Below are 25,771 nucleotides of genomic sequence, written 5' to 3' on the forward strand. Positions count from 1 at the left end.
TGAAAAAAACATGCTCAAACTCACACATAATCAGGACAAATAATTTGAGCTATAATGATAAACTATTTAATTCACATCCGTCAGACTGGCAAAATTTTTAAAAAACAAAGTCTAATGAGATAAGGTTTGTAAAGATACAAGGAAATAGGAACTTTTATATACTACTGGTGAGAATATAAATTAAGAGCCCATTTTTTAGAACAATCTGACAATATGTGGTAAGGTTGCAGATGCATGTAACCCACAACCCAGCCACAGACTATGAGGTATATTTCCTGGAGAGAAATCTGGAACAAAGAACACCAGGAGAGAGAAAAGGGGGATGATATACACACATATGAACATTCACTGCAACACTGTTTGGGGATAGAAAGAAATTGGTGCAAGATGTATAACCTAAATGAACATCTGTGGTGGAAAAGATGAATAAACTGGGATAATTCAAACTATAGAGAAGTTAAAATGAAGCACCTTTTGGATAGATTGACAGATGGGATTTCTGAAATGCTGAAGAAAAAAAGCATGTTAAAGAATGATATAAACTTAGATGATCAAAATTGTTATCTGTAAGAGAATTTAGGTAATCATAAAAGCAATGTTATCTAAAAAATTTGTTCATGGCTCTGTAACTTAGGTCATTAAAGTATAAAACTATGGACTGGAAGGACACAGCAAATTGATGATAATAGTTGCCTTTGTGAGGGATACAAAGCAAAAGGCCAACAAGAGGACTTCAATTGTATCTGTAATATCCTATGTATTTAAAATGATCAGAAGCAAACTCTGACACCTAAAAATAAAAAATATATTTTTTAAATATTTAAAAATATTCCAAATGGGGCGCCTGGGTGGCACAGCGGTTAAGCATCTGCCTTCGGCTCAGGGCGTGATCCCGGCGTTATGGGATCGAGCCCCACATCAGGCTCTTCCACTATGAGCCTGCTTCTTCCTCTCCCACTCCTCTGCTTGTGTTCCCTCTCTCGCTGGCTGTCTCTATCTCTGTCAAATAAATAAATAAAATCTTAAAAAAAATAAAAATATTCCAAATGAATGCTCATATAAGTAAATGTGTGCAGCTCTCCACCCTGCAAAATGGGATTTAATGAAAGAATTTCCATATGGCTGCACATGTATTCAGATAGGGTAACACGGACTAGCTATCTTAACCAGAAATTTCTTTCTGTAAATCTGAGCTCTTCATATGCACCATTGTTGATTTACACCAAGTAGCAAAATACACAGATGTCAAAATACTGGCATTGTTTTGATGATGATGTAGCCAGTGAGTTAAATAGACTGAAAATGTGACCCGTTACTTGTTGCCACAACAACTATACCCAGATTTGGCCAGTGTGTGATTTTGCATGCTGGAGTGGGTCGGCAAATAACCATGCCTGCAAAACCGCAAACTCAAATTTAGAACCTAAGTTGAGGTGTCTTGAAAGTGACTGGAAGTTATTTGCAGAACTTAAACATGGGTTTCATTTCACTGTTATATTCGCACAACAATAAATCCTACAGTACTGCCACAAAAGTCAAAGTGACGATCGATACAAATGAGTAACGCAGAGACGGTCCCCAACAGCTGTCCTCAGCTTCTACGTGGATGTACTGAAACAGCAGTAAGATGTGGCCATTAGCAAATGATGGAAGAGCGTACCCATTTCAAAGGAATGTGAGATTTACTCCAAATTAAATTGTATTTCTGGAGTCTGTAATTAAAATGCAGTAATATGCTGTCGGAGTCCATGCCTACAATTTTGTAACTTCTCATAAATATTTCCTGCATGAAGTAGTAGTTGATGGCCTCTTAGCTAAAATTTTCTTAAACCTCAGAAAACATTCTTTAAGTGTAGCCATTTTAAGTGTGATTGGATGTGCTGGTGTCTGCTCTGTGCTTATTTAAGGGTTTCTTTATGTCTCATAAGCATGCCCCTACGTTTGTCCTTTTAAAGGGAAAATTGTATTAAAACATTTCGGAAACTGCCTAAGAACAGACGGCACCAGTTAGGCAGATTCATGCAAATTTAAGCACACATTTTAAACAAATGTGCTCTTGGCACTAGAGCCTATGTCTTTGGAAAAATTTTAGTGATGATTAATCATCCACATGCAGAGAGCTTTCACATTTCATATCAGTCTATGGCTACAGCGCTGCATCAGGCAGCACAAAGACGAAAAGGAAAATGAGACATAGACCTTGCCCTCAAGGAATTTAGAATCTAGTTCAAGAGCTAAAGCAAAACAAGTGAAATGAGAGTGAATTATGAGAGAAAGGCAAATGGGAAATCAAGAAAGTGGCCTGTTCTCAGAGGTGAGCATCCTGATCCTCTAGGTAATACCTAGGAATGCTAACCATGCCCTCATTCTGGAAGTTCTCCACCCACCCTGCCCTTCCTTGGTTTCTATAATCAAACACTGTTCTGGCACTTTTTTTTTTTTTAAGAGAGAGAGAGAGAGAGAACTCACATGAGCAGGGTATGGTGGGGGGTGGGGGATGGCAGAGGAAGAGAGAGAACCTTAAGCAGGCTCCAGGCCCAGTGCCGAGCCCAACATGGGGCTTGATCTCACAACCCTGAGATCATGACCTGAGCCAAAATCAAGTGTCAGAAGCTTAAGCAACAGAGCCACCCAGGCTTCTTGGGTTCTGGCACTTTCTAAATGCTGTCTCCTTTTCCTTTATTGGATCCTTTTCTCTCCAGTCCTTGAAACAGGCATGTCCCAAGCTGTGTTCATCATATTTCTTCCCCTTGGAAAGCTCTTCTTCTATAGCTCTGATTATCACTGGATAGGTACTGTAGTGTGATTGAAAGTCACATACCAATGATTAGAATTTGGTATTGGAACACCTGGTTTCAAGTCCTGGTTCCGTCGCTTACTAGTGTTGAAATCGTAAGCAAATTTACATAATTTTGGTCCTCATGTCTTTGCAATGCCATAATAAGACTTGCTTTGCTGGGGCGCCAGACTGGCTCAGTCAGTTAAGCGTCTGACTCTTGGTTTTGGCTCTAGTCATGATCTCAGGGTCATAAGATCAAGCCCCACATCTGGCTCCACGCTTAGCAGGGAGTCTTCTTGAGATTCTCTTTCCCCCTCTCCCTCTGCCCCTCCCTCCACTTGTACACACTCTCTCTCTAAAATAAATAAATAAAATCTTAAAAAAAAAAAAAGACTTGCTTCATTGCAAAGAGCTACACTGAGTGTTAAAATGGCCCATGAACCATAAAAGATCATATAAACGTCCATCGTCCCTGTTGATATTCACTCTATTCAGATGACTCCCATACCCTTATTTCCAACCACAAATTCTCTGTACACTAGATTAGGATGTGTACAAGCTCATCTGATAATTGTCTCTAAAATGACATCTTGGACCTAATGTTCCCCCAAAACCATCTCATCATTTTCCCTCATTCTGTGTCCTACACATGGGTATCCAATCCATTCTATTCCTGTTGAATTTACCTCCACTTCTCTCTAAATATCCTTTATCTCTCACCTAGGTCATGACATTCTCTCCTTATTTATCTCCCCATATTTACTCTTGTCTCCTCCAATTGTTTCCCACCTTGCAGACAGAGTAATATTTTTAAAAGACATATCTGATTATGTCAATCCTACCTATATCCCTGAATTAAACTATCATGCTCCCTAAGACTAAATATCTCTAGTTACTTCAAGTGTGTCTTAAGCAGCTGTTTCTCAAAATCTTTTTTAAAATACAGCAGGTACTGTGACACCCTGAATTGCATCTATTCTTTCTAATGTAGTCTCACCACGGCAGAGGGCATTGGGATCTGGACGATCTAAATGTTGTGCTGCTAGTAAACAGCACTTGAATTATTCTACCTTTTCAAGTACTCCACCTTTTTACCCATGCTATGAAATTTGTTTGGGAAACACACACACACACACACACACACACACACACACACACACACACTTGATGACTGATTTAATTACATTGTTACAATCTCTTGAGATATTTCTGGAACTGATTTTTGGTGGGGTTTTTTTGTTTTGTTTTTTACAATTTTGTGCCATCTATAAATGAAAATACCCTCATCCAAACATTTTGTGCGACATCTAGTAGAGCAGAACAACACTGCATGAACACTCCTACTCTCTATCCTGTTAGGCAACAGTTTTGGACATTTTCCAATTGGCTTCAATCCAAGTACTTTCATATACCTTCACTTTCCCTTGATATCCCCAAGGATATTTTGAGAGAGTCTATTAAATAAATTGGATTGATTTGATCTATGAATTTTTATAACCTTATCAAAAGAGTGAATGGAATTAGTTTAGGGCGAATCAATGTTGACTTTTTCCTAATTGCTTACTGACAGTTATTTAAGAATCCTTGATCCGATTCTTGTCTTAGGGCTTGGTATCAAAAATATTTACTTGCTATTTTCCAAATATGTTTTCCTTTTTGTAAAAACTGAAAATAGATGACTTTCTTTTAGGGGGCAAATGCCTAAAAACCCAGGCTCACTAGGTCCCTTATAGATTCATCATAATAAGGGCCATCTGAAGGGTTACCTCCTCTAACAAAGGTGCTCTACTTCCTTCCTCCTCCCACCCAGATTCTGAGCTCCTTCAGGCTGGGACTGTATCTTATTCATCATTGTAACCCTAGCATAGCATAACATAACATGTGTTCAAAAATACTTGTGTAATTGTTGACCTTATTCATTTCTAGATTTCTGGAATCTCTATGGCATGCTCCATAATTTCTAAAAATCTCCGTATCATTTGGAGACCACATCTGAAAACTCTTCCCTCCGCCCCAAACTCTTTAAGTCCATGGAATATAACTCATTTAAGCCTAAAAATTAGAATTATTTGAAAAAGTAAGACCAACTCAAACCTATCTTGCACTTCCATAATTTTTTGTGCCTGATTCCAGAGCTCTCCCACTACCCTCTGTATCTTCAACTGCCTTTCCTCTTACCTAGAATGTGTCCTCTTGTTAGTCAAGTATTACCTAGCATTTGTTACTGGAAAAGTATGCCCTTTTCCTCTTCCCCAAATAAGCCTACTCGAATTCATGTTCATGAATTCCCTAGGACTATTCACAATTGGCATTAGCCATCATGTTCACAAGGGACATTTAACATTTGTGCATATAGTAGAAGATCATTAATATCCAAACTTCGGAAAAATCCAAAGGATGGATTGTTCCGAATGGATTTTTAAGTGTTCACCATTTTAAAAATTATGACAACACATGAATAATTTGGTACAGTGGGCAGTGAGGGGTGATGGTGTGCTCTATGACTGTTTGGTGGCCAGCCCACTTTGCGTGGTATAAAGAGGAGTGCACAGTATGAAAAGTGACTCAAAAGTGACCCTGTCAGACAATGGTGACTTCAAACTGTCTATACAGAAGGGCTTGGAGCAGCAATGTGGCTGAGGAGTGGTACTTGAAACTGCTTTTGCGGGAGTGCCCCGGTGGCTCAGTTAGTTAAGTATCTGCCTTCAGCTCAGGTCATGATCTCAGGGTCCTGGGATCTAGCTCCACATGGGCTCCCCGCTGGACTCCCTGCTCAGCGGGGAGCCTGCTTTTCCCTCTCCCTCTGCCACTTCCACCTGTTCGGGTGCATGCTTTCTCTCTCTTGCTCTCTCAAATAAATAAATATCTCCCCCTCTAAAAAAAAGAGAAACAGCTTTTGGAGATCATTTTACATAATATAGCATCAAATCAAGAAAACATCACATTCCCACAGTGAAGACTAAAATTCCCTCTCCTGCCCTCCAACCCATCTACTGGCTCGGGCTGGGCTACCACTATTTCATAAGTACAAAAATTTCAAATTTCATTGAACAAGAATCATTTTCTACAAAGCAGGAGACATTGGTAGGCTGAAAGAAATTTTTTAAAAGAAATGATAGAGCGACAAGAATCAGGCAATATTGATGAACATTTTCAAAAGGCTGTTCATTCATCTTTTTAAAAAAAGACTTATTTATTTATTTTAGAGAGAGAGAGAGTGTGAGAAGGGGTAGAGGCAGAGGGAGAGGGAGAGAATCCTGAAGCAGACTCCCCCACTGAGTGCAGAGCCCTATGCGGGGCTTGGTCCCAGGACCCTGAGATCATGACCTGAGCCGAAACCAAGAGTCAGATGCTCAACTGACTGAGCCACCCAGGCACCCCTCCTCTTACCTTTTGGATTCTGCAGATGTACACAACCAATCCTGATGATCTATGATTTCATTACATATATTCTTTTGTCATTGTTGCTACACATATTCTTTTTGGCAGATCAACAAGGATTTCCTGTGAATTAAAATTTTCACTTTTTTTCCATTATTTCTACGATAGGGTGTGTGTGTGTGTGTGTGTGTGTGTGGTTGTATGTGTGTATGTTTGCGTGTGGCCATTTTCAAGGTTGAACATTTTAAGGGGCAAGAACTGATAAGCAAAATACTGTTTTGTGTTTATATAATATCCTATTATGCTTTTGGTAAAAAAATTTTTTTCTTTTAGTTAATATTATGTCTTCCATCAATTAAAAGTGATTATAGATATTATAGTCTACAGTGATTCAAATAATCTCTTCAAATTACATATGACATTATTTCTAGGCTCCTTTGAATACTTCTTTATTTCTTATAAGCTCATATTCCATTCCCATGTACCAAATTCTTTTTTTTTTTTTTTCACTCACTCCTCTATTTTGGAGTGAAATATCTCAACAAGAATTTCCACGACACGAGAATAGGTCAGGTGAAGAAAATCTCTTAGATCGAACAGAGTATATAATGTATACACTTGAGATTTTTTTTTTAAAGCAAACCAACTAAGGGCAAAAACTTGTGCAGAATCCAGAATTCAGGTTTCCACTCCAATTCTCCTTGTTTGATAACACTTTCTAGCCAGATCGCCTAACTGATCTGTTCCTCTGCTCATATAGTCTATCTGAATTGAAGACTGAAAATACTAACTTCTCTGTGTTTTCTAGGCTACCTCAGCCTTTCAGTTAAAACACTCCCTTAACTAAGGATTCCCGCCTCACCCACCATTGGTTTAATGATTCCTTATCTAATTCTTCCCATAGCAAATGGGTCGGATTAGGAGGCCCACTACACACTTGATGTACACTAACTCAGACTGAAGTGAGGTCTGACCAAACCTAGTGATATATATAGCACGTGACGCTCTAAACACCTGCCTTGATCCCTCCTGAGGCTGGTTTAGAATGCAGTGCCTAGCAGCAAAATATCCCCAATTAGAGAAACTTCAGTTGGAATTAATGATCTTAAACTGCTTGTTCTTCTGAGTTTTCTCTTTATAAGATCCCTAGCTTTTAGAAAAGTAGTCTTTATCACTTTCTCTAGTTGCCAGATTTCTAGGCCCAGCATACTGTCAAAATAGTTTTGTAAAAGAGAAAGATAGATAGATAGCCAATTTTGTTTAAAATTTAAAAGCAAACTTTGGAGCAACCTGAAACATATAATAAGAATATTCTAGCAAGTGTGATTTATTTGTCTGATAAGAATAGACTATTATATTTTATTATATATCCCTCCTTAACAAGTCTGGGATCAATTTGATGGATTTTTTTAACTTTCAAATTCTCCAAGATCTATTAGGTGATTATTTTTAGGAAAACTAAATGTCAGAATTAGGGAGAGCTCTTCTTTTGTTGGATGTCAGAATTTAGAAGATTGCCTCTCTATGGGTCATTTCTTCAGGATTTGACAAATGAAAGTCAAGCACATTTATATAATAAGCTAAGTATGCTAAAATTGGCACATACACAAACTGAGAAGGAATTTTACCCATGTCTTGAACGAGATACCATCACATCATCACCAGAGTAAAGGTTTGCTCTCTGAACAATGGAAATTATGACCCCAAATGTTCCCCTGTCCTCCCCCTTTCTTTTTACTTGACTGCAAGAAGAATCATAGTTAAATTTATTCTTTGATGGCAATCAGTAACTCATCCCTATTGTCTAGCACGTTTTGCACCTTCTAAATTGAATTTAACTTTTTTTCTTCTTTCCTTTAAAATTCAGTCTGGCTTAACAATTTCCGAGTCATACACATAACAATATTATGAGGCCAAAAAGTCTAATCTCAAGACTTGACGCAATTCAGTGGATTTGTCTTTAGGGAAAACCTATTCCATACACACTATACAGCTTGAGATCATAGGTAAGCTGAAAATACCCTTTGCTATCCTTTGTACAGACAGCAAGATCAGTACCAATAACACACCAAGCAGGACTCAGGTATACATTCGTATTCTTTTATTCTTATAAAAGAAGTTTACCCCAACGGATTGAATGTGATAACTCTCACTGCGACACTTGAGGTCAGACATCAAGATCAGTGACAGACATGAATTTGAGGACAGTGTCACTCAGCTGACGGAAGAACTCTAGAAGCACAGAAGGCTACTCTTAGATACATTACTTCACTCTCTTTTATAGTCCAATATTTTTTTCCACATTTTGAAGATTCCACAGCTTTCTCCATGGCCACGAAGATCTCTTGCTATTACGACTGGCAAGACTCCAAATGGCATACCCGAAACATGATCAAATTGCTTGCTGAAGGTTTCTGGTGGTTGATAAGACCCCTGTCTCCTCCCTCCAAGCTTGAACCAATATAAGAAATAGATACAAAAGTTGGCCAGCCAAAAAAATAAAAAAAAAATCTATCAGCAAGAAATGCTAAAAGGATAGCTTCTGTTCTTAAAACTACAGCCAAAATGGATTTCCTGCCAGTTCCCCCATGTGTATTCCTGATTTGTAAGATAAGCCAAAAGCAATCTATCTGAGTTATTATGTCAGTTTCTTATAGAAATACTTTTTACTCAGGGGCTAATCCTAGGCCTCTTTGCCCTCTGATCCATTCCTTCCCTTCCCTCTATTTTTTTTTCCCCTGTACCACAGAGATGCTGAGTCCTAAAAGCAGCATCTTCCCAAGACCCCTTTTTGCTGGCATCCAACTGGTGAAGTCAGGGAGGAGGAAAGATCCTCTGGCTTCTGCCTTGTTCATGCCCTCCCATCTCCTGCCAGTGCCTCGGCTGGCTGACATCTGCCTCCGGAGAGCAGTAGCCCAGCGCTTGCTGATCTCTCTTTCTAGGTGGCACCTTCTCTGCTTATTTTTCGTATCCTTATTTCTCCTCCTTGTTTCTTCCTCTTCTTTCTTCCTCTCCCTCCTCAGCTTCCTCTTCCTCTTCTTCCTCCTCCTTTTTTGCCTCTAATGGCTCTTTCATCTTTACAGTGGCTTTCTTGTTCTCTGTCATTTCTTCTCCAAGTTCTCCAAGTTGGCTTTTCATCTTCTCTTGTAATCCCTTCTTTATTCTGGAGCTTTTTTTTTTTTTTTTTTTAAACACAGATTACCCAGAGGTACTGGGTACCTGCAGTATACTTCTCTGCTCCCTGATGTAATCAGCCTTCAAATAGATGTTCCTTAGCCATCCCCTGCCCTATTCCATATACATGGATAAGTCTTCAGCTGTTTTCTTTTCTCTTTTTCTTTTTTTTTTTTAAGATTTTATCTATTTATTTGACAGAGCGAGTGAGAGAACACAAGCAGTGGGAGAGAGAGAGAAGCAGGCTCCCTGCTGAGCAGGGGGCCCGATCTGAGCCGAAGGCAGAAGCTTAACCAACTGAGCCACCCAGGTGCCCCTCTTCACCTGTTCGCTTTCTGATAATTTTACCTCTGAACACATCCAACTTTTCCCTAAACTATAGTCTAGGGGATGGGCGAGGGAACATTCACATTACATTTGTGCCCTGAACATTTTGACTTTATATCGGTTATGTTCGGAGCCTGAGGAACATATACTTCCCTCAATTTTTTGCCCAAAGAGGCCTGGGATAGTACAACCCCTTAAGTCACCTCCCTGAACCCCATTCACCAAACACCATCTTTCTGGCTATGAGCCAAGACCACTGACCATAAAAATGACCTGTCTCTCAGGTTTCTTCTTTGGATCCACCTTTCACAGTGTAGAATGAATATCTATCTAACGCTGGCCCCTCCCGCATACTTGCCCTGTGTTCTTAGATCTCATCACTGTAACCAAAAGATTATTGGATTTGCGTTTGAGAATTGTGACCCTTTCTTTAAGGGGAAACTGTATCCTGCCTGAGGCTGGAGGATAAATGTGCTGGCTCTCAGCACTCTCCCTCACCACCATTCAAATTTCATAATATTTGGCAGTTTTTCTCATGGTTTGAGGTTATGGCTATTTTCTTGTTTCACTGAAGATGGCTTTTTGTACCCTCTGTTTTTTATCTTTTCTTGCTGTTGTTGGGAAATTTCAGTAACAGGGAGTAGGGTAAAAATTACTTTCTTCTCCTTGTTTAATCATAAATGAGAATTTGAAAGACCAGTAGAAACTCTGGAGCTAAACTTTTACAGTCAAAAATTATGCTTCTCTCATCATTATTATTATCTCATCTCTCATCATTATTATTTCTAATAATGGCTGTACCAGACGACTTCATTTATTTTAGTAAATAAATGTTTTAGATCTCAAAACTCACAGTTCATGTAACACTACTAATCAGGTTAGATGAGAGCAGAATGCAAACTATGTTATAACACAGAATCACTATTTTTAAGAAATTATATATCTCATGTACAAAACATGAGAAAGAGAAAGAAATGCCTGACATCTAGTAAGTGCTCCAAATTGAAGTTTCCTTCCTTCAGTGGACAAGACAAGAGTTCAGAATTGTTAGCACATCTGCTGAGGCTTCTACCTGCCTATGCAGACCTACTAATAAGAGATGCTAGTCTTGTAATAAGAGCAGGGCCAAAATGTATTTTGCATGCTGTGTTTTTTGCTCTTCCCAGGCTCACAAATCTTGGAATAAACTTGCTAATTATACACAATTAATATATCTTTCAAACAAAAATGTGTGGGGATGTTTTAGTAATGTCCTTCTAATGGTCTTGCAAATAGGATCCTGGAAAGCTAACTGCAACCCAAATCTTCTTGTTTCCCACACACCATACAAGAGCAAGGCTTAGAGGGTTGTTAACAAACACAATCACACAGTAAAACTGCTCTTTCTTTCCTGTGCTGTCCTCATGTTATTAGATCACATGTCCCACGCCAGCTGTTGCTATCAATTCCACTCACGCCCTGTCTCCCAGCTGGCTCTGCACTTCCACAGGATCCAACAGTCACTCCACAAGTTTGATAATGTGCAAGTCTGAGAAATTACAAAACATATCAGTGCAACTCAGATAAATCTATCTTTTTTATTTCAAACAAAGAATTGGGCAGAAAGACTACTAACAGCTCCTGGTAGAATAATTTCTAAATCTCATAAACATTGTTGATAGGCTGATTATTTGGAAAGTAATCTCTTCCAAAAGGTCTGGAGTATCACAAATTTTAAAAAGTCAAAGTTGTCTGGGATGTACTCTGTACGCGCCAACAGGCACGGTGTACCATAAAACCACTTTGGATTCTGGGCCTGAGATTGTAGGTCTTCTCTCCTAAAATCACCAAATCTTCCTCTCCCCATCAATGCAACCAAATAATTAATTAATGACTGACCAATAGTTGCCAGGTGCTGAGAGAACAGAGTTGAACAGGACGACAGCCTTACCTTTAAATAATTGTTAGCTGAAAATGTTAAGGTCCTTCCAAATGTCATTCAATTTAATTCTTACTATAATCCTAGAAAGTAGGCATCATTGTGCCCATTGCACACGTTAGAAACTGGGGTTCACATCGGGTCACTGACTTGCCCAAGGACATATACCCGTCAAGGTGGAGCCAGGAGTGGAAAAGGAGGTCATCTCCAAAGCTCGTGTACTTCACCACTGCCTGGCAGGAATGCACAGTGATGGTGAAGAAGACAAAGAGTGGACATCAACACTGACTGGAAGAATTTACCTGATGGCTCACTCAGGGAAGGAAGGGAAAGAAAGCAAATGACCTACCAATGGGACCCTGGACTTTCCCAATGTTGGCACAAAGTGTTCTTTTCTCACCAAAGATCCCCTTCGAGAAGTTTCATAGCCAATGCTGTATACTAGATATAGTGTATTATTCCTCCTGAATTCATCAAGGTCAAGAGCTACACCAGGTATCAGTCATACAAGAAAATATATTCTAGGTTATCTGGACACTCGATTAGTTTTCCAGGGCTGCCATAACAAAGTATAACAAACTGGGGGCTTAAACAACAGAAATTTATCATCTCATGGTTCTTAAGGTTAGAAGTCCAAGACAGAGGTGGTGGCAGGGTTGGTTCTTCCCTCTGATGTCTGTGAGGGAAGGATCTATTCCAGGCCTCTCTCCTTGCTTATAAATGAGAGTTTTGTGTTCACACAGCATTCTCCCTCTATATGTATCTGCTTCCAAATTTCCCCATTTTATAAGGACACCAGTTATATAGGATTAGAGCTCACCCTAATGACCTCATTTCAACTTGATGACCTCTATAAAGACCCCACCTCTCAATAAGGTCACATTCTGAGGTACTTAGGGTTAGGATTTCAGCAATTTAACCCATAACAGACACTACTATGAAGTGTTGGTAGAAGACACCCCAGATACTACTATTCTCTTCTCCAAACTGGCTTGTAAAAGAGGCTAGTATTAGTCTAATGATTCACTCTGAGCAACATTACAACTCCTTAAAATGAATACTTAATGGCACTGTTACCAATGAAAGCTACTTCTAGAAGGGGGATTCAAAATGAACCCTGATTTTATTAATTCAGGATAGCCTTTTTCAAGATTCGGGTAAAATCCCCATGTGCCAGAAATCTCTCATAAGATCCACTCCATCCTGATGGTGATCTTCCCTTTCCATGTCCCAGGTCAAAACGTGAACAATGGGGTGTATGCTACTGGGCATCAAATTTCAATTCAAAAAATCAAAATGCTTTCTAATAAGTAGAATTATTCATCAATGAGCTATTGCATGTCTAAGCATAGTATCCAAGACAGAAACCATAAAATAAAAAGACCCACTTAGTTGTAGCCAAAAAAAAAGAAAAACCAAAAGAAAATTTATAAAATTTAAAAATACTTGCTGAATATATGACAAAGGCAAAAAGTCATTATCTTTAATGTTCATTCATTCAATGAATATAGTAGGTGCTCAGTAAATATAATTAATTATAATAAAAAGTTATTATAAAAATAATAATAAATATATTATTTACTGAGCACCTACTATATGTCAGGTTTTGTTTCTAGGTATGATGCATGTGAACAAGACCAAGTCCCAGGCCTCATGAAGTCAACAAATCAACAAGACCTACCCTAATACTCCAAGAGAAAAACAATTAGAACACATAAACTAAGCCAGAAATGCAAATGGTAAATAAATTAAAACAAGATTTTTTTTTTTTTGCCTACCAAATTAGCAAAACTTCCAAATTTTGTGGTGTTGGCAAGGGTGTAGAATATGGACTTGCCCACAGACTTATCTGAGAGTGGGTTGCAACCAGCTTCTTAATGGTAAAACCCAAACTGCCCCCAGGTTTCGCCTGAGCACATTTAAAATGCTAAGATAGCAAATTGACATATCTAGTAGAGGGTTAGTATCCAAAGTAGATAAACAACTGACACAACACTCAAGAAACAAATAACCCAATTAAAAAATGGGCAGGAGACGTGAACAGACATTTCTCCAAAGAAGACATACAGATAACTAACAGACACATGAAAAGGTGTTCATCACCACTTACCATCAGGGAAATCCAAATCAAAACTACAGTGAGATATCACTTCCCACCTGTCAGAATGCCTAAAATCAACAACACAAGAAACAACAAGTGTTGGTGAGGATGTGGAGAAAAGGAACGCTCATGTACTGTTGGTGGGAATGCAAACTGGTGCAGCCACTGTGGAAAACAGTAGGGAGGTTCCTCAAAAAGTTAAAAATAGAATTACCATATAATCCAGTAATTGCAATATTGGGTATTTACCCAAAGAACAGAAAAACACTAATTCAAAGGGATACATGCACCCCTATGTTTATAGTAGCGTTATGTACAATAGTCAAATTAGGGAGGCAGTCTGTGTCCAGTGACTGATGAATGGATGAAGAGGTAGTATATAAAAACAATGGAATATTACTCAGCCATAAAAAAGAATGGAATGTTGCCATTTGCAACAACATGGACGGAGCTAGAGAGTATAATGCTGAGTGAAATAAGTCACAGAAAGACAAATACCATATGATTTCACTCATATATGGAATTTAAGAAACAAAACAAATGAGCAAAGGAGAAAGAGAGAGAGAAACCAAGAAACAGACTCTTAACTATAGAAAACAAACTTATGTTTACCAGAGGGGAGGGAGTGGGGGTTAGGATGAAATAGATGATGGGAATTAAGGAGACCACCGGGTGATGTATGGAAGTGTCGAATCACTATATTGTATACCTAAAACTAATGTAACACTCTATGTTAACTACACTGGAATTAAAATTAAATTAAATTAAAAATTTTAGATTTGCAGGTTTTGCATTCATTAAGCATTTCTGTAAGCCCTTACTGTAGGCCATGCACTGCTCGAGGTACTAGAGACCCAAAGAAGACGAAAATATAGAAAGATCCTGGCCCTGAAAGAGCTTAATCCAGTCAGGGGGACAAATGTAATTTTTTAAAATACAGTTTTGTACATGTTCTAGCAAAAAGAAATAAAATAAAATGCTAAAATGCATATTCCTGGGCTCCACCGCAGAGATCCTGAATCCATTTCTTGGATCAGAAATGGGATCCAAGAAAGGTCTCTTGATTACTACAGGGTATTCTAGTGCAAGTTACCCTCAGGCCACACTTGGGCACAGAATGCTCTAGACCATGGGTGGGGCTGAGCCAAAGGTCCCAGCAATAGGACTTTGCAGGGTTTAGCAAGCAAATGCCCGGTGAAGGGTATTAAGGAGGGCATGTATTGCATGAAGCACTGGGTATTATACGCAAACAATGAATCATGGAACACTACGTCAAAAGCTAATGATGTACTGAATGGTGACTAACATATCATAATAAAAAACAATTAAAAAAAACAATCAAATGCAGCATGTCTTGATCAATTTGATTGGATTAATTGATAGAAATATTTCAGAGGAAGATAGAAAAGTATCAAGTCATACTTGCTACTGGTGGGCTTTGACACTGGGTCACACACAGTTCAGCTTTGACAATTTATCCTCTTTGGCACAGCAAGTCAACTGTTTTAAAAAACCTACCCTAAGGACGTAATCAGGTTTTATTCAAAACATTAGTAGGATTACAAAAATTATTTAAGAGTTCTGAATAAATTCGAAGAGGATGAAGCTACCCTTAATTACTTTTCCTTAGAATGCTGGCTTTGGATAGAGAACACTGAAGGAAAGAGCACTCCACTCTGTCCCCCACAGATTCAGGCTCTGTTTTGCAAATGTTTTCTGGTTACCATGGCAACTTCTGGATGTTTCTGTGTAAATGGGAAATTGGGAACTTCATTTTTAAAAAAAAATGATTAGTGTGTTCTTTTTATCCTGGTAAGCTCGTTCTGTGCTGACAAATTATATTCTGACAGCTAGGTTGTAATCTAAAACATACTTTTTTAGAGGCTCCATATAATAAAATGTTTCCAAGGATTGAAAGTTAGTCTTCCTTTATATTTTTGTGTTTTTGCTTTCAATGAACTCAGGAGAGAGACTGAACTGCTAAATACTTGCTATACTTTTTAAATAACTCAGAAATATGTCCTCCCTTGAAAAAGCTGATGTATGTCAACTGGATATTGTACTTGTGAGATGTAATAAAGAGCACAAGCTTCTGAATCAGTCAGACGAGAAGCTGAACCATGGCCCTGCCACTTGTTAGTTAGTTGTGTGACCTTGGGCAAGTAGTTTAATTCTTTGAGCCTCAGTTTCCATCTATAAAATAAGAACCAAAAATAATATATACACACAGGAAGTGTCCACGACAATGTCAAGTCTATTGAGCAGATTCTCAATATAACATGGTAGCTATCACTACCAAAGAAAAAATAAAAAGCAAGCAGAGAAACATCTAAAACCTATCAGACTTGGTTTAAAAGAAATCAGGCTTTACATTAAAAAAAAAAAAAAAAGAATTAAAAAAAATAACCAAGCAAAGAAACATCTAAAACCTATCGGACTTGGTTTAAAAGAAATCAGGCTTTACATAAAAAAAAAATAAATAAATAAAAAAATAATGCACAACTAGCGTTATTATGATTGAACTTTGTCAGGTTTTAGCTATTTATGATACTATTATTATTAGATACTCAGCAGTAATAGGAAAAGACTGTTGGAATTCTGTAAGGTGGTAGAACATGACAGATACTCTGGCACAAAGAAGTTTAAAGTCGACAAAACTTTAGAAAATAATAGCCTGAAAATATGCCTTCAGCTAAAGTTAATGCATAACTTTGAAATATCAAATAGCCAAGCTTTTAAGCTAATAGAGCTCATGGTGAACCAGGGCCAGGAGCCCTCCCTCCGTAACCCATTCAAGATGAGAGAACATAATTGTGAGGGGAAGGCCTTGGTTTCTGTAGGGATGAGTCACCTCTGGAGGAAGGTTAGCATCATGGCAGGGACAGGTTTCTCTATTTGTTTTCTTCCTTTTTTATTATATTTTTTTATTATATTATGTTAGTCACCATACAGTACATCCCTGGTTTCTGATGTAAAGTTCGATGATTCATTAGTTGCGTATAACACCCAGTGCACCATGCAATACGTGCCCTCCTTAATACCCATCACCAGCCTATCCCATTCCCCCACCCCCCTCCCCTCTGAAGCCCTCAGTTTGTTTCTCAGAGTCCATAGTCTCTCAGCTTCATTTCCCCTTCTGATTACCCCCCCCTTCCTTTATCCCTTTCTTCTCCTACCGATCTTCCTAGTTCTTATGTTCCATAGATGAGAGAAACCATATGATAATTGTCTTTCTCTGCTTGACTTATTTCACTTAGCATTATCTCCTCCAGTGCTGTCCATGTTGCAGCAAATGTTGAGAACTCGTTCTTTCTGATAGCTGAGTAATATTCCACTGTATATATGGACCACAACTTCTTAATCCAGTCATCTGTTGAAGGGCATCTTGGCTCTTTCCATGATTTAGCTATTGTGGACAATGCTGCTATGAACATTGGGGTGCATATGGCCCTTCTCCACTATGTCTGTATCTTTGGGGTAAATACCCAGTAATGCAATTGCTGGATCATAGGGTAGCTCAATTTTTAACTTTTTAAGGGACCTCCACACTATTTTCCAGAGTGGCTGTACCAACTTGCATTCCCACCAACAATGTAGAGGGATCCCCTTTCTCCACATCCTCTCCAACAATTGTTGTTTCTTGCCTTGTCTATTTTTGCCATTCTAACTAGCGTAAGGTGGTATCTCAGTGTGGTTTTGATTTGAATTTCCCTGATGGCTACTGATTTTGAACATTTTTTCATGTGTCTGTTAGCCATTTGTATGTCTTCATTGGAAAAGTGTCTGTTCATATCGTCTGCCCATTTTATGATTTATTTGTTTCTTGTGTATTGAGTTTAACAAGTTCTTTGTAGATCTTGGATACCAGTCTCTTTGTTTTCTAATAGCATTTATGAATTTACTTTTTCTTTCATATTCTGTGGATGGCCAGGACTCAGTTATATCCTGTATCTCTAGGTTTGCTCTTTATTAAACTGTGCATGGAGACTCAGGATTTTTAATAGGGCATTCTAAATCTTTTGTCGTTATACTCCCTAATTCTGAATCCATTTTTATTTCTTAAGCTTCAATTATCATGACAAATAAGAGCACGGTGGATAATCACATGGGCAATTCATGTTGAAGCAACACACAAACCAAAACATTGGAAAGCAAAACAAGGTATTTGGAAATTAAAAAAAATACACAAAACATTCTTTAAATGAAAATAATAATTCCAAGGTTCTTAAATCCATATTAAATGTGGCAATAAGCTCAACCTATATACGATAGTCTATTGAAAAGCATTCATGCAGAACTGGTAAAAAAGGGAAAAAAAACCAGCAAAACTAAGGACACAGAATAACCAATGTCAGCATCACCCTTTCACTATCTGAATTTGGTTTCCATTTATTCATCTTATATCTAAGGCAGTAAGTACATTCTCGAGAGTAGAAATGGACAGGAAGAAAAAGTCATTTGATAGAGATTTTCTCAGACTTCTTATCCTCCCAGCTTACTATCCTCACCCACGGCTTGCTATCAGAGACAAAGTAAAACACAGAACTCAGGAAGCATGCTTTAAAAAGGAAAGTGCCAGGAATATACAATGGGGAAAAGACAGTCTCTTCAATAAATGGTGCTGGGAAAAGTGGATGGCTACATGCAAAAGAATGAAATTGGAGCACTTTCTTACACCATACACAAAAATAAACTCAAAATGGATTACAGACCTAAATGTGAGACCTGAAACCATAAAACTCTTAAAAGGAAACATAGGCAGTAATCTCTTGGACATTGCCCTTAGCAACATATTTATGGATATGTCTCCTTAGGCAAGAGAAACAAAAGCAAAAATAAACTATTGGGACTACACCAAAACAAAAAGCTTTTGCACGGCAAAAGAAACCATCAACAAAACAAAAAGGCAACCTAGTAAATGGGAGAAGATATTTGCAAATGATAAATCTGATAAAACGTTAATATCCAAATACATAAAGAACTGATAAAGCTCAACACCCAAAAAACAAATAACCTAATTAGAAAATGGGCAGAAGACATGAACAGACATTTCTCCAAAGACATACAGATGGCCAACAGACACATGAAAAGATGTTCATCATCACTTAGCATCAGGGAAATCCAAATCAAAACTACAATGAGATAGCACCTCCCACCTGTCAGAATGGCTAATATCAAAAAGACAAGAAATAACAAGTATTGGCAAGGATGTGAAGAAAAGGGAACCCTTGTGCACTGTTGGTGGGAATACATACTCATGCAACCACTGTGGAAAACAATATGGAGTTTCCTTAAAAATTAAAACTAGAACTACCATATGATCCAGTAATTCTACTACTGAGTATTTACCCAAAGAACTACAAAAATACTAATTCGAAAAGATTTAGGCATCCCTATGTTTATTGCAGCATTATTTACAATAGCCAAGATATGGAAGCAACTCAAGTATTTATCAATAGATGAATGGATAAAGAAGATGTGGTATATAGAATCAATGGAATATTACTCAGCCATTAAAAAGAATGAGATCTTGCCACTTGCAACAACATGGATAGACCTAGAGGGCATCATGCTAATTAAAATAAGTTAGAGAAAGACAAATCCTATGTGATCTCACTTAGATGTGGAATCAAAAAAACCAAATGAACAAATAAAACCAAACAGACACTTAAATACAAAGAACAAACTGGTGGTTGCCAGAGGGGAGGTAGATGAGGATGGGCAAATTCAGTAATGGGGATTAAGAGGTACAAACTTCCAGTTATAAAATAAATAAGAGATGAAAAGTGCAGCATAGGGAATATAGTCAGTAATACCGTAGTAACATCACATGGTGCCAAGAGTGACCACACTCATTGTGGCAAGCACTGAATAACATATAGACTTGTCAAATCACGATGTTGTACTCCTGAAACTAATATAACATCAAATGTTAACTATACTTCAATTTAAAAAAACAAAAAACAAAAAAGGAAGTGCCAGTAACAGTAGTAAGCTATTCATCTGGGGAACTGTTCCCACCCCACCCCACACCCATTCCTTTACTTCAATGTCACTGGGTAAGAGCTTTGTGACTCTCCATCGTCAGTCAGTAACTAATTGGGGTCAGGGCCTCTGACCAAGTTTAGTCAGTCCTGGCTCCTGTCTAGGGTTTCCAGGTGAAATACAGGCACCCAGTTAGGTTCAAATGTTAGATTAACAGTAAGTAAGTTTTAGTATAAATATATCCCAAATATTGCGCTGCGGCACACTCACTACACTCCATAGCAGTATTTGCAGATCGGCCAACAACAGCTGCAACTACATACAGCACTTCTCATGTTCCATGTATTGTTCTAAATGCCATATAAATATTAATTCCCTGAATACAGGAAAATATATGGATATGTAAACATACGCCAATATTTGGCTGATCTGAGGTTAGGAATAATGAACTGTGCATTTTTAAATTTCAAAAATTATGCAACAATTCCTATGATTAAAACACTTATCTGCAAACTAATTTGTATAAAATTGAAAATATAGAAGTTAAGAGTCTAGATTTCAGTCCCAGCTCATTAACTAAGTTGAATGACCTTGGGAAAGTCTCAATTTTCTGAATCTAGGTTTTCTTATCTGTAAAATGAGATTTGGATGAGATTGTTTTTAAGTTTGTGCTGTCCCTAAAATTCTATTAGATGTTATAATATGGAAAAACAGCTTGCAGAGAAAAGTTTATTACCTCTGCAATCATTCTGTTGGTGTCTCCTAAGAAAAGCAGATTCAGAGCTTCTTCCTCTGTGGCTGCCTGATGGAGAGACAGATTTTTCAGGTGAATGTTCTGATCCGGGTCCTCAAATATTGTCACTTTCCTAGGAAAATGAGAAGCAACAAAACAAGGTACTTTGAGAATGAAAAGAACTTGAAGTTTTCTAACAGGTTTATTTTTAAAAAGCTGTATAGTACTACATCTTGAACTTATAAAATCAAACAATACACAAGACACCAAAAAGTACTGGACTGACATCAAATACTGACATTCACTTGACAGTACGATGAAATAGTTTGGGGGCTGAAAAATATATCACAAGCTCCTAATTCAAGGCCATCTGTCTTTGCAATCATCGGATCATTAAATCATACCTATTCTTGCTGAATTAAAAATGCAAATAGATAACCTTCTACCTATGTATCAAGAAAGTTGGCTACATTTTTTTTTCTCTGTCATAATTCAGTTTCTTACATAGGTAATGCACTAATTCTTATTCTTCTAATTTTTCCCTTTTGTTCAATTTCATATCACTTTCAATTTACATGACTTTCAAACTGGTTAGCTCATCAATTTAAACATGCTAGAAATTGAAGTATCTATCATCCCTCCAGGAGTTATTACCTTGTCTAGCTTTCTTATCAAGATGAATTTTAAAATTCTCAAGAAGTCTTATAATAAAGTTTTAGTTTGTCATTATTATTTTTATGTCCATCAAATGTATAATGTGTTTCTTGATCCTTTTTTTTTTTTTTACAACATACATTTTCCCTCCATTACATCCTTACCAACAAAAGCTTTAGGTCTGGAATTATGTTCATGTATTACAACTGCCTTCATGGGATGCCAACATCATTTCCTCCCCAAACGAATCTTAATCCTGTTTCCAGAGTTGGTTTGTCAATACTCTCCTTGGAGTCCTTTTAGGACTTTCTGCAACTGAATACAATGTGAACTCCTTATACTCTGCTTCAAAGGCCCACCGATTCAAGCAATAAAATTACTTCTGACTCTCGAGTTTTGCCTCCTTGATTTTCTTAAGAATTGTTAAGGAAAGAAAATCTTATAATTCACTAGTATTGCCAAAAAGTACCTCGGTGTATCTGCACTTGCTTAATGCATTTGAAAATGATGATAAGTGAAGGCTGGCATCATCTAGCATTACTTCTCTTTTAAAAGTATAAATAACCAAGGGACGTGTGTCACTTGTCTATTTATAAAAACACATCTAGAATACCTTAAAAATAAAGATTTTGCAAATATCATTATTTTTCAGCCTTCCCTTTGGTAAAGAGGTTATCTGGGCTTTCAGATGTCGTTTGTGGGTATACTAATTGACGAAAGAAAATGTAGTCCTACCACAGCACATCTGTGACCAATATGTCACTAATAGCGTAGTCCTTTGCCAAGTTTTGGGCTCCTTTTTCTCTCCTTCAACAATACCAACTAAGATGGAAAAGATCTCTTCCCTTAATGAAAACAAATGTATTTTATTTATTTTTCAACAAGACTCATAAGTGAGCTTATTAAAAATGCTTAAGAGTTGAAAAATGCTTGGAAAACATGAAGGCATTTTTAACTGAAACGGATGAATTGTGTTCTATTTTTAGGAACCCTCTCTATTCCTTAAACTTTAGATCCACCCTGACTTTCTAAAGTGCTCAAGAAGGTTTAGTAAATTCAGTCACTAGGGACACAGAAGTCAGAATTCTTCCTAAATCCACAGATTCTGGATGCAAGAAATTAAGTAATACTGGAAGGAAGATAAAAACAGGAAACAAGTGAGGAGATGGGTACATTCAAAGTGAAAATAGAAGGGAGTTCTTTTTTCAACCCGGAGATAAAAACAAATTCTCCAACTCTGAGGCCAAGTCATCTGTGCTACACGTTGAATGGCCAAGCCAGAGACAGCACTATTTTGTGCAAGTTCAGAAAAGGGGGAGGCTGGGGGAGCAGGAAATGATTCAAAGAAGAGAATGCTCGTGTTCCTTGGGCACCCAAAGAATGCCAGGCACCAGCATTGTTTCATTTAATCCCAGTTGTTCTCACCTTGGCTGCACACCACAACGACCTGTAGAACTAAAAGCAAATAATAAAATGCTGAGGCCGGGTCCCGTCCTAAGAGATTTTGATTTGATGGTTCTGGGGGCCTGGTCTGGGTATCAGAGTTCATAAAAGCACGAAGTGAGTCTAGCGTACAGTCAAGATTGAAAGCCACTAACTTCATCTTGAATATAACCCAACAAGGTAGATACATGGGGTGGAGATTTCTGGTTTCTTTATCTTTACTTTCAGCCCAGTTCCACCCAATGCCCAAAGGGGAAGGTTGCTCATCTCACAGGTTGCAGGAAGTTACTCTTGAACTACACCTACTAACAGGCAAGGTCACTGCGAATTTTAAAAAGCTAGTCTTTTCACGGGAAGTTTCTTGTCTACCTCCCTGACTTCCCCTACAGCTGGTGGGTAAACTAAGTCATCTATCAGCCACAGCGATAACTAACGCTCAACTGGGGATTGTGATCTACCTAACCACCCATATGGTTTATAACACTACCGAATCAAAAAACCTAAGTGCTGGTAGGGACTCAAATACATAAATCTCTCACCATTACTTCACTGAAGTAAGAAAGGCAGAAAATTACCAGGTGTGGAATTCTAAAAGTGTTCATTTGTTAGACAGCTTAAATGGGTCACTGATTTGAGATTAGACTTACATAGAAGAGTTAGAAGCATCAGGTGGAAACTGTGAAATGTCATCAGAGCATTTGGCTAAGCTACTCCTCTCTTCTAAATCATTCAGAACCTTTGATCTCCAGTGCGGCGGCTTCAGAACTACTACAGTTCTACATTGACTTCCAGGTCCCTGTCCAGCTTTGTCACTTCGATCAAAATACAATCCGCACATGCCCCCAGTTTTCTGTCAGAACTTTCAGCTGTCTTTTGTGACCCATCCCTATGCATCTCTCTGATGCTTTTCTGATATTATGTTTCCCTCATAATTGTCTGATTTCTTGTCCATGGAGGTTTTGAAAAGTAAATAAAATAGCAGGTTGGCGTCCAATTTCGTTTGGCTTCTTTCATCGTTCTCTTTCTACTTAGGGCTCATCTGTGGCCACCCTATAAAAGGCTCTACCTCTGGCATCCTTCTGGAATCTTCTGTGGTACAACTTTCTCTCTCCAGTCAGGATCTCCCTTGCCAGTTCTTCTCCTCAGATTCTTTCCTGGTTTCTGCCCAATCCCTGGGCATGACGCTTAGTACTTTCCTTCATAGCTCTGCCTGCCTTCACCGAAAATCCCTTTTGCACTAAAGCCTGACAGCCGATGTGTCAGCCCCACCCACTCTCATGCCTTTGCTCATGGCAGCCCAGATTGAGCCATGCCCTGGATACTAACTCTTGCCTCGGTGGGGTAATCTGGGAGTGAGAATGTTTTAAACTTTGCTCCTGGTGGAATGCATTTTCAAAGATGAGGGAAATAAGAACCATTAACAAGTGGGATTCATCCCTGGGATGAAAGGGTGCTTCAACAGTCACAAATCGATCAGTGTTATAGATCATATCAACAAGAAAAGAATCAAGAACCATATGATCCTCTCAATTGATGCAGAAAAAGCATTTGACAAAATACAGCATCCTTTCCTGATTAAAACCCTTCAGATGGAATATTACTCAGCTATCAGAAAGAACGATTTCTCAACATTTGCTGCAACATGGACGGGACTGGAGGAGATAATGCTAAGTGAAATAAGTCAAGCAGAGAAAGACAACTATCATATGATTTCTCTCATCTATGGAACATAAGAACTAGGAAGATCGGTAGGGGAAGAAAGGGATAAAGAAAGGGGGGGTAATCAGAAGGGGGAATGAAGCATGAGAGACTACGGACTCTGAGAAACAAACTGAGGGCTTCAGAGGGGAGGGGGATGGGGGAATGGGATAGGCTGGTGATGGGTAGTAAGGAGGGCACATATTGCATGGTGCACTGGTTGTTATACGCAACTAATTAATCATAGAACTTTACATCAGAAACCAGGGATGTACTGTATGGTGACTAACATAATATAATAAAAAAAACATTAAAAAAAACCCTTCAGAGTGTAGGGATAGAGGGTACATTCCTCAATTTCATAAAAACCATCTATGAAAAGCCTACAGCAAATATCATTCTCAATGGGGAAAAGCTTCAGCTTTACCCCAAGATCAGGAACATGACAAGGATGCCCACTCTCGCCATTATTATTCAACACAGTACTAGAAGTCCTTGCAATAGCAATCAGACAACAAAAAGGGATAAAAGGTATCCAAATCAGCAAAAAAGAAGTCAAACTGTCTCTCTTCGCAGACAACATGATACTCTATATGGAAAACCCAAAAGACTCCACCCCCAAACTACTAGAAGTTATAGAGCAATTCAGTAACATGGCGGGATACAAAATCAATGCTCAGAAATCAGTTGCATTTCTATACACGAACAATGAGACTGAAGAAAGAGAAATTAGGGAATCCATCCCATTCACAATAGCACCAAAAACCATACTTTACCTTGGAATTAACGAGAGACGTAAAGGATCTATATTCCAGAAACTACAAATCACTCTTGAAAGACATTGAAGAAGACACAAAAAGATGGAAAAATATTCCATGCTCATGGATAGGAAGAATAAACATAGTTAAAATGTCCATGCTACCCAGAGCAATCTACACTTTCAATGCTATCCCGATCAAAATACCAACGACATTTTTCAAAGAACTGGAACAAACAGCCCTTAAATTTGTGTGGAACCAGAAAAGGCCCCGATCTCCAAGGAACTGTTGAAAAGGAAAAACAAAGCTGGGGGGATCATGTTGCCGGATTTCGAGCTATACTACAAAGCTGTGATCACAAAGACAGCATGGTACTGGCACAAAAACAGACACACAGACCAATGGAACAGAATAGAGAACCCAGAAATGGACCCTCGGCTCTTTGGGCAACTAATCTTTGACAAAGCAGGAAAAAACATCCAGTGGAAAAAAGACAGTCTCTTCAATAAATGGTGCTGGGGAAATTGGACAGCTACATGCAAAAGAATGAAACTTGACCACTCTCTCACACCATACACAAAAATAAACTCCAAATGGATGAAAGACCTTGATGTGAGACAGGAATCCATCAGAATCCTAGAGGACAGCATAGGCTGTAACCTCTTTGACATTGGCCACAGCAACTTTTTTCATGATACATCTCCAAAGGCAAGAGAAACAAAAGATAAAATGAACTTGCGGGACTTCATCAAGATAAAACGTTTCTGCACAGCCAAGGAAACAGTCAAAAAAACTAAGAGGCAGCCCATGGAATGGGAGA

At 38.3% G+C, this 25,771-nt stretch overlaps 1 protein-coding gene across 6 annotated transcripts in view; it reads right to left on the reverse strand.

The window, feature by feature from the left end:
* Nucleotides 1-25,771, reverse strand: part of KIF6 (kinesin family member 6) — a 423,767-nt gene that overhangs the window by 284,143 nt on the left and 113,853 nt on the right. For 4 of the 6 annotated variants that reach the window (XM_044378327.3, XM_026482835.4, XM_057304795.1 and 1 more), the window contains one exon: nucleotides 20,402-20,531. The exons of 1 other annotated variant lie outside the window; for it this stretch is intronic. In XM_044378327.3, the coding sequence (XP_044234262.2) occupies nucleotides 20,402-20,531 (130 nt within the window). Of the gene's footprint in view, nucleotides 1-13,689; nucleotides 13,751-20,401; nucleotides 20,532-25,771 lie in introns of those variants that run through there. One more of the 6 variants, XM_044378328.3, reaches the window with a different exon arrangement.

Source organism: Ursus arctos, unplaced genomic scaffold (assembly GCF_023065955.2).
Source record: "Ursus arctos isolate Adak ecotype North America unplaced genomic scaffold, UrsArc2.0 scaffold_31, whole genome shotgun sequence".
Taxonomy (NCBI): Eukaryota; Metazoa; Chordata; class Mammalia; order Carnivora; family Ursidae; genus Ursus; species Ursus arctos.